General features: G+C 45.9%; 1 protein-coding gene across 1 annotated transcript; it reads right to left on the bottom strand.

Moving 5' to 3' along the window:
- Positions 1 to 8,519: 8,519 nt before the first annotated feature.
- On the bottom strand, positions 8,520 to 9,595 carry LOC147096211 (tumor necrosis factor-like). Its single transcript, XM_085974116.1, has 2 exons — positions 9,535 to 9,595; positions 8,520 to 8,929 (listed from the first exon to the last, which is right to left on the bottom strand). The coding sequence occupies exons 1-2, from the start codon at positions 9,584 to 9,586 to the stop codon at positions 8,520 to 8,522; spliced, it is 462 nt and encodes a 153-aa protein (XP_085830242.1). The 5' UTR covers positions 9,587 to 9,595.
- Between the last annotated feature and the right edge of the window lie 450 nt (positions 9,596 to 10,045).

Raw genomic sequence — 10,045 nt, 5'->3', positions numbered from 1 at the left:
ATCATCTGTTTTGATGATCTTGGTTGAAGGATAAATATTGGCCAGGATACAAGGTCAGGAAGGATATATCGGCATTGGAGGGATTGCGGCACAGATTCGCCAGAATTAGATCAGGGTTTACAGGGTTAAAGATAAGAACATAAGAAATAGGAGCAGGAGTCGGCCATTTGGCCCCTCGAGCCTGCTCTGCCATTTAATGAGATCCTGGCTGATCAGATCTTGGGCTCAGCTCCATTTCCCTGCCCGCTCCCCATAACCCTTCACTCCCTCATTGTTCAAAAATCTCTCTATCTCCATTACAAGGACAGCTTGCATAAACTAGGCTTGTGTTACCTTGAGTATAAGAGATTGAGGGGTGATCTGATCGAGGTGTTTAAAATGTAAAAGGATCCGATGGAGTAGAAACAGAGAAACTATTTCTGCTTGTGGAGGATTCAAGAACAAGAGGACATTGTGGCAGTACTGCCGGTTGTCCCTTACATTGAGATACATAATTCCCTTTAACTTACCTTACTGTATGTGTCTGTTACTATACTCAGGCTTCCCTCCTGTACTCTGACGTCATGACATCAGAGCTTGGAACCTTCCAACAGTAGAGCTCGGAACCTGCTGGCAGTTGAGCTGGGAAACTTCTAGCTAGTCCTCGTGGAGTCCCCGCTGGGACAAGACCTATACCACGCTGCTCCTACAGTCAGCCATCTTACCTGCCATCTTACCTGATGTAATAGTCTGTTCCTGTAAATAAACAACTTGTTAATAGTTCGTCGAAATCAAACTCTCTTATTTAGTGGCGATCTACACGAACCGCTACATTGGTGAACCAACGACGTGAGTACGGGAGCTCTTCAATTCCTACACTACAATTGGTGACCCCGTATTCGTGAACGATTTTCACGGTAGCAACGCGCAGCCTGACCCTCATCTTCACAGAAGACGACTGACGAACACCAACCGATGCATTGGTGACCCAACGATGTGAGTACGGGAGATCATCAATTCCAACACTACAATTGGTGAACCCGTATCCGTGAATGATTTTCACGGTAGCAACGCGTGCCTGAACCTCGTCTTCTCACAAGACGACCAACGCGCAACCAACGAACAACCACGGAACAGCAACCGCCTCACTCAGCCAAAGGCGACCCTGTCTTTGCGAACGTATTTGCAAGGTAAGCGCAGCCTGGAGCAGATCCCGTTTGACACGGACAAACCTCAAGCGGACCCCGTTCGTTTATTTTGTGAGCAATTTTCACAAAAGAAGCACGCCATGGAAGCACCAGCCGTTTTGCTGTCGCTACCGCAATCCAGGGAGCCACATTCTCCCTCGTGCTTTATACCGGTAGAAGCCCCGTTCGACAAGAACATCGATGCAGCGGCGCCCACGCACTTGCTCATGGTCCCCATACACGTCTATCCTACCGCCACACGGATCGTCCGCCTTTACGTCCACAGCGACAGCAAGTATAAATCTCTCCAAGCGTGGGGTACAGCATGTTCGGGCCCACCAAATCGGAGCACGCCCTGCGGGGATACCACGAGGACTCACCCCCGCGAAACATGAGGACCCATCACTTGCGAACCACGAGGACCCATCCCTCGTGAAAAATGAAGACTCCTTCTCTGCCGACGATGCACCAGCCCTTCAGCCTGCTGGTTGTTTTACCTACTACATGATTCAGCGTGAACAAAAGGCGTGTCGCCCTCCCGGCTGTTTTCTCCTAAATCTACAACTGTTACAAGTGTTGCCGCCCTCCAGGCAGAGTTAACCCCTCCTGAAAGCAATAACAACCCGGACCATTGCCGCCCTTTCTCCAGTTTTCCCTTTAACAAATGCAAACATCTACTGAAGCTGCATACATCGAGGACAGGTCCAACGGGCATCCTGCAGCCGTGATCAACCACGTGAAAGTTGCTGGCCTCATCGATCACTGATCAATGCAGCAACTCTTCACCCTCCATTGTGTTAACGTCGTAGCACTATCGCACACACCGTTCTGCGTGTTCCAGCCTCCTGAAGGTTTCGCTCAGCTGTCGGCGAGTTCACTCACCTCACCTGTCAAGCCCTTCTGGAACGTTCATTTGGCATTCCTGCAGAGTTCGTTATAACAAGGACTTGTTCCAACATCAACAGAGTCATCGCCTGCGTCCGCCCAACCTGCCCGTCACTCTGACAAGGCCTGTTGTTTCGCACGTCTCCATGGTCCTTCGCCTGACGGATACACTTTATTCGCCATGACGCATGTACGGATCCCCTCAGGAGCAGCATCTTCGGAACTCGCTCGCCAAGCCGAGACAGCACGACCGCCGAAACCACCAGCTCGTCAGACCATCTCATCCTTGGACTTTCGTTAAAGTGAATTCTGGGGGGGCCTATGTGGCGGTACCTCCGGATTGTCCCTTACATTGAGATATATAATTCCCTTTAACTTACCTTACTGTATGTGTCTGATACTATACTCAGGCTTCTCTCCTGTACTCTGACGTCATGACATCAGAGCTCGGAACCTTCCAACAGTAGAGCTCGGAACCTGCTGGCAGTTGAGCTCAGAAACTTCTAGTTAGTCCTCGTGGAGTCCCCACTGGGACAAGACCTATACCACGCTGCTCCTACAGTCAGCCATCTTAACTGCCATCTTACCTGATGTAATAGTCTGTTCCTGTAAATAAACAACTTGTTAATAGTTCGTCAAAGGCAAACTCTCTTATTGAGTGGCGATCTACACGAACCGCTACAACATCATCTTAAAATTAGAGTGAGGCCATTCAGGGTGATGTGAGGGTGCACTTTTTACACAAAGGATAGTCGAAATTGGGAAATCTGTTCCCCAGAAGCTATGGATTCTGGGCGGCAATTGGAGCTCTCAAGACTGAGATCGACAAATGTTTGTTGGGTAAGGATATGGAGCAAAGGTGGGTAAATGGAGTTGAGATATCGATCAGCCAGGATCTGACTGAATGGCAGAACTGGCCCAAGGAGCTGAATGGCCTCCTCCTGTTGCTGTGTTCCTATGTTCCAGGTGATCTTGACCAGGCAGTATTACTCTACACCTAGCCTGCGTTAACTCTTACCTGGGACAGTAATGACATTTTTTTATTTGTTCGGAGATGTGGGCGTCGCTGGCAAGGCCAGCATTTACTGCCCATCCCAAATTGCCCTGGAGAAGGTGGTGGTGAGCTGCCTTCTTGAACCGCTGCAATCCATGTGGTGAAGGTGCTCCCACAGTGCTGTTAGTGAGGGAGTTCCAGGATTATGACCCAGCGACGATGAAAGATCGGCGATATACTTGTAAGTCAGGATGGTGTGTGACGTGGAGGGGAACTTGGAGGTGCTGGTGTCCCCATGCACCTGCTGCCCTTGTCCTTCTAGGTGGCAGAGGTCGCGGGTTTGGGAGGTGCTGTCATAGAAGCCTTGGTGAGTTGCTGCACTGCATCTTGTAGATGGTATACACTGCAGCCATGGTGCGCTGGTGGTGGAGGGAGTGAATGTTTAAGGTGGTGGATGGGTGCCAATCAAGCGGGATGCTTTGTCCTGGAGTGTTGTTGGAGCTGCACTCATCCAGGCGAGTGGAGAGTATTCCATCATGCTTCTGACTTGTGTCTTGTAGATGGTGGAAATTCTTTGGGGAGTCAGGAGGTGAGATATTCGCCACAGAATAACAGCCTCTGACCTGGGCGTAATGGATTAGCATCAGAAGGACTTTATCTACCTTTAACCCTTACAGTACTTCCCTAGGATTTGGAACGACATTTCATCCCAACTATAGCCTGATTCACCTCAACTAATGTAAGTTTCCTTTCTCTGACTCTCCCTTCTCCAAAAACAATGTTCTTCAATCTGCTTTCTAGAAATGGGGAAGTAAATTATTAATCAATGTATTTTTTTCATTTTACATGGTGAACAGTTAATTCCCAGAGAGCGAAGGAGTAAGTATGAAGCCTAACAGATCTTAGAGTTAATCCAACAGAGATACTATTTCCTCTTGGTGGGGGAGTGCAGAGCAAGGAGACATCATTTTAAATTAGTGGCTGGCCAATCAGGAGTGAAATCAGGAAACACTTCTTCACGCAAATGGTGGTGGAAATCTGAAACTTGCTCCCCAATTGGCTGTGGATTTTGGGTCAATTGAAATTTACAGGCCTGAGGTTGATAGATGTTTGCTAGCTAAGGGCATCAAGGGATATGGAGCAAAGGCGGATAAATTATGTTAAGATACAGATCAGCCATTGAATGGCAGAATAATTTCAAGTGGCTGGATGGTCTTCTCCTTTTCCCATGCTCCTAATGTCTGGAAATTAAATGGACAAAAAATCAAGCAATGCACTCCTGCAAGACAAACTCTTTTAAAAAGAGTGCCATGGGATTTTTCACATGCACCTGAACAAACCAAGCCTTTGGTTTAATGGCTCATCTGAAAGATGACACTTCCGACAGTGCAGCACTCCCTCAGCATTGCACTGAAATGTCAGCCTGGATTATCATTCTTAAATTGGGATCTGGATTGAATGAGTGAAGAAAGAACTTGCTTTATATAGCAGCATTCATGATCTCAGGACATCCCAAAGTGCTTTACAGCTAATTAAGTACTTTGAAGTGTCATCACTGTTGTAAAGTAGGAAATGCAGCAACCAATTTGTGCACAGCAAGCTCCCACAAATACAATGAGATAATTACCAGATATTCTGTTTTGGTGATGTTGATTGAGGGATAAATATTGGCCAGGACACCCATATAATCATAGAATCATAGAATGGTTACAGCACAGAAAGAGGCCTTTCATCCCGTCAATCCCGAGCCGGCTCTCTGCAAGAGCACTTCAGCTAGTCCCACTCCACCGCCATTTCCCCGCAGCCCTGCAATTTTTTTTCCTTTGTGTACTTATCCAATTCCATATTGAAAACCACAATTGACTTTGCCTCCGCCACCCTTTCAGTCAGTGCATTCCAGATCCTAAACACTCGCTGCGTAAAAACGTTATTCCTCATGTCGCCATTGGTTTTTCTGCCAATCACTTTGAATCTCTGTCCTCTGATTCTCCACCCTTCCACCAATGGGAACAGTTTCTCTCTATCTACTCTGTTTAGACCCCTCATGATTTTGAACCCCTCTGTCAAATCTCCTCTCAATCTTCTCTGCTCTAAGGAGAACAATCCCAGCTTCTCCAGTCTATCCACGTAACTAAAGTCCTTCATCCCTGGAATAATTCTCATATATCTTCTCTGTACTGTCTCTAAGGTCTTCATATCCTTCCTAAAGTGCGATGCCCAGAATTGGACACAATACTCCAGTTGAGGCGAAACCAGTGTTTTATTAAAGTTCACCATAATTGCCACAATTTTGTACTCTTTACCTCTATTTATGAAGCACAGGATCACATATGCTTTTTTTCACCACTTCCTCAACCAGCCCTGCCACCTTCAATGATTTGTATACATATACCCCCAGGTCACTCTGTTCATCCTTTAGAATGATACCTTTCAGTTTATGTTGCCTCTCCTCGTTTCCTACCAAAATGTATCACTTCGCAATTTTCTGCGTTAGATTTCATCGGCCACATGTCCACCCATTTCACCAGCCTGTCAATGATTCTTGAAGCCTATCACTGTCCTCCTCACTGTTCACTATATTTCCAAGTATTGTGTCATCTGCAAAAATTGAAATTGTGCCCTGTACACCCACGTCCAAGTCATTAATATATAGCAAGAAAAGCAGTGGTCCTTGCACCGACACCTGGGAACACCAATGTATACCTTCCTCCAATCCAATAAACAACTGTTCACCACTCTCTGTATCCTGTCTCTTGTCAATTTTGTAGCCATGCTGCCACTGTCCCTGTTGTTCCATGGGCTTCAAATTTGCTGGCAAGCATATTATGCGGCAATTTATCTAACACCTTTTGGAAGTCCATGTACACCATATCAACCGCATTGCCCTCATCAAACCAGTCTGTTACCTCAGCAAAAAACTCAATCAAGTTAGTTAAACATGACCTGCCTTTAACAAATCCATGCTGGCTTTCCTTAATTAATCCACACTTGTCCAAGTGATTGTTAATTTTGTCCCAGATTATCATTTCTAAAAGCTTCCCCACTACTGGGAGAACTCCATTGCTCTTATTCAAAATAGTGCCGTGGAATCTTTTGTGCCCAACCGAGAGGGCAGACAGGGCTTTGTTTTAATGTCTTTTCCAAAAGATGGCACCTCCAACAGTGCAGCACTCCCTCAGTACTGGCACTGGTGTGTCAGCCGGGATTGTGGGCTCATGTCTCTGGAGAGGGACTTGAACTCACGCCCTTCTGAGTCAGAGGCGAGAGGTGTGACCCATTGAGCCAAGGCTGAGGAGAGTAACCTGTCCAAGATACAGCAACGGGAAACTGGAAAGATAAAAAGTGTGTAAATTCTGAAAGCAGCCTTAAATACTGAGCTATTTCTGTCCGGCCAGTGAGGTTTGGTGAAGTGAGCGGGGGAGCTGTGCTGGTGGAACAATCAGTGGGCCAGCTGGTTTGGCCAAGAGTAAAGCAACTTGTGAATGGTGACATTGTGATGACTATCAGTCCCCTCCTGTCGATGTTGAAGATCGTACCCACCTTCAAATTCCTTTAATTCAGCCCCCATTGCCCTCTCAGGCCCAAGTCAGCAGTTTGTACAACTTATTGACTAAACCCAACACAGCAGATCTCCTAAGCTCCAGTAAGCAATCATCTCCTGCATCTATCTTCATTGACTTATGGAGTCGGGGAGGAATTTCCTACAGTTGGTTCTTTAATTAGAGGCATATCCAGAACTGTCATCTCACACAGCGACAACCCATGACCTGTAAAATTACACAGTGAAGGCCCCTAACCTGTCACCTCACACAGATTCCCAATCTACCGACCCTCTCTCAAATTCCCAATCTCCTGATACTCTCTCAGATTACTAATTTGCTGATCCTCTCTCAGATTCCCAATCTACGGACCCTCTCTCAAGTTCCCAATCTGCTGATACTCTCTCAGATTTCTAATCTTCTGATCCCCCCTCTCAGATTCCTAATCTACTGATCCTCTCTCAGATTCCCAATCTACTGATCCCTCTCTCAGATTCCCAATCTACTGATCCTCTCTCATAGTCCGAATCTACTGATCCTCTCTCATATTCCCAATCTACTGATCCCTCTCTCAGATTCCCAATCTACTGATCCCTCTCTCATATTCTGAATCTACTGATCCTCTCTCAGACACCCAATTTACTGATCCCTCTCTCAGAATCCCAATGACTAATCCTGTCTCAGATTCCCAATCTGCTGATCCTCTCTTAGATTCCCAATCTACTTGTCCACTCCCTCACACTCCCAATCTACTGATCCCTCTCGCAGATTCCCAATCTACTGATCCTCTCTCAGATTTCCAATCTAATGATCCTCTATCTGAATTGTAGGTTGTAAACTAATAAAATTCCTTCCCTCAACTGAAATCGTTTTTCATGAAAAGCACTGAATGGAAACCAATGTGCAATAATTAGAAAGAATCATTTCATGTCATTAAAATATTTTATTCAATCCCATCCAACAGCTCACCAGTAAATAATATAAATAATATAAATAAATAATATAAATAAATCAATTAATAAATATATTTAAATAATAACTTAAATCCGTCAGAAACATCCTAAACTTGACAGTATTTATGCCACTGAAAGACATCTTTAAAACAGATGTCATATTTTTCCATAAAACATATATTTCTGGCAATCCGCCACAATTAATATTCAACAGTTGAACATTCCAGATTATATTTTGGGGGATGATTTTCGTAGTGTTGTAAAATACTCTTTTTTCTTTTTAACTGGTTAAGTGTCGACCCATCACACTCTAGCAAAGTAGTAGCCCGTGTAAAGATGACCAATCGGGTTGTAGAGGTGGAAAGCCAGTTGACTGCTGGGAGCCTAGAGTCATAGAGTCATAGAGTTTTACAGCACTGGCTGACCATCATCGCCAAACAGAAAACTCAGGGACTTTCCACCAATATCATCACTGAAGGTCCACGGAGATAGTATAGACATATTGGAACAGACATAGATGTCAAGGCAGAGCCCATACACTTCAAGGACCAATAACTGATCACACGGGCTAACCAGTCTGAATATCAGAACTGATTCCCCACTTGTTAGCTCTTGGGTTTGTCTAATTACTCTCTCCCTGAGGAGTACCAGCTTAAATAACATTAATAACAATAAATATCAAGTAATTTAAGGAGATGCACAGAATCTCTCTGACCAATAACGGTCTGTGTTGGCCGTGACCCTGGAATGGCAGAGGTGAAAGGTCAGTGTGATCACCCACCGCACTACCCAATCCTCCAACCTCAACACATTTGATATTTTCTCCCGCAACAAGTCTCTCAATAAAATAGCGGAGACATTAGTGTCTTTGTCCATAAGTGCCGGATAGGACAATGTGCCCTGAACACTTTCACTGTATTTCAATTGGAAGTTCTCGATCAGTCATCATTGCTCGTCATTCGCAAGAAGAAACTCGAACTCCTCACAACGCGAATATTCCAAAGAAGCTCTTTCCTTGGGCGGAGTCTACACATCCCAGTGCCTCCTCACTAACCCTGGAGAAGATCTGATCTCCCGCATCAAACTCAAATACGGCTCCCTGGTAGGAGGTCTTGTACCAGGGGTTTCCGTGTTGGCCGTAGTGGCAGGCCGACTTGGTGGCTTTCAGCAGCAAGGTTTCCTCTGGATAGCTCGACGAGAGCTTGGCGAGTTCGTGGCTCAGAAAGATGCTCTTGTCCCGGCATCCCTTGCTGTAGAAGACCACCTGGGCGTAGACAAAGTACTGACCAGGGGTGGTGATGACCAGACTGTTGTCCCTGAACTCCACCCCCTCGGCGAAGGTGGAGTCCGCATCATTCTGCCAAATCACCTTTCCTTTGTGGGTTGAAGAAGCTGAGGGGAGAGAGAGAGGGAACATCGTAAGGATGGAATAAAGAAAAAAGACAGCTGGCATTTCTATAGCGCCTTTCACATCTCAGAACGTTCCTAAGCGCTTTACAACCAATGAAATAGTTTTGAACAGTAGTCACTGCTGTACTGTAGGAAACACGGCAGGCAATTTGCGCACAGCAAGCTCCCACAAACAGCAATGTGATAGTGACCAGATACCCTGTTCTGGTGATGTTGATTGAGGGATAAATATTGACCAGGACTGATTGCTATCCAGTGAATTCTGTGCCATGTGAGAACAAGATTGGGTTTGGATCATAGGCTCACTGCAATGAAATAGCCCACTGCCACTCTCAGCTCACACATCAAGAATGAGCACTTTAGTGATGGGCTGAGACCTCCTGCCACCCGGGGATCCAGAGAATGATGCAGCACACAAGGAGGCCATTTGACTTATCGTGCCCATGCCGGCTCATTGGTAGAGCTAGCCAATTAATCCCACTCCCCCTGTTTTTCCCCCAGAGCCCTGCAAGTTGTTCCTGTGCTACAGTGGGAGTGGCTACCTTCAAGACACGGAGTTATTAATAACGTTAAGAATAGCCTCGTACCTGTCAGGTGAGCTGCGATTTTTCCCCTCGGGTCGTTTCCCACCTGCTTCATGAGAGGAGGCAGACCTGGAAAAGAAAGGCTGGACACTCAGTCGCTATCATGATGTCCATGTAACAAAAACTGACTGACAACGAGAGAGAGAGAGATAGAGCGAGAGAGAGATAATGAGATTGATAGAGAGATGGAGAGACAGAGTGATAGAGAGAGAGGGAGAGAGGGAGAGATAGAGATAGAGAGATGGAGTGAGAGAAATGGAGAGATAGAGAGTGAGATTAATAGATAGATGGAGAGAGAGATTGATAGAGAGAGAGATGGAGAGAGGGAGATATAGAGAGATGGAGAGAGAGATCGAGGTAGAGAGAGATAGCGAGCGAGAAATAGAGAAAGAGAGATAGATAGTGAGATTGATATATTGATAGGTATTGATGGAGAGACCTAGAGATGGAGAGATAGGGAAATTGAAAGAGAGGGGGAGATAGAGAGACAAAGAGAGAGAGAGAGATTGATAGA

This window comes from Somniosus microcephalus, unplaced genomic scaffold (assembly GCF_052327205.1).
Source record: "Somniosus microcephalus isolate GS21.2 unplaced genomic scaffold, FLI_Smic_1.0 unresolved_chr1, whole genome shotgun sequence".
In the NCBI taxonomy this organism is placed as follows: Eukaryota; Metazoa; Chordata; class Chondrichthyes; order Squaliformes; family Somniosidae; genus Somniosus; species Somniosus microcephalus.
This window is presented reverse-complemented; position numbering and strand designations above follow the sequence as displayed.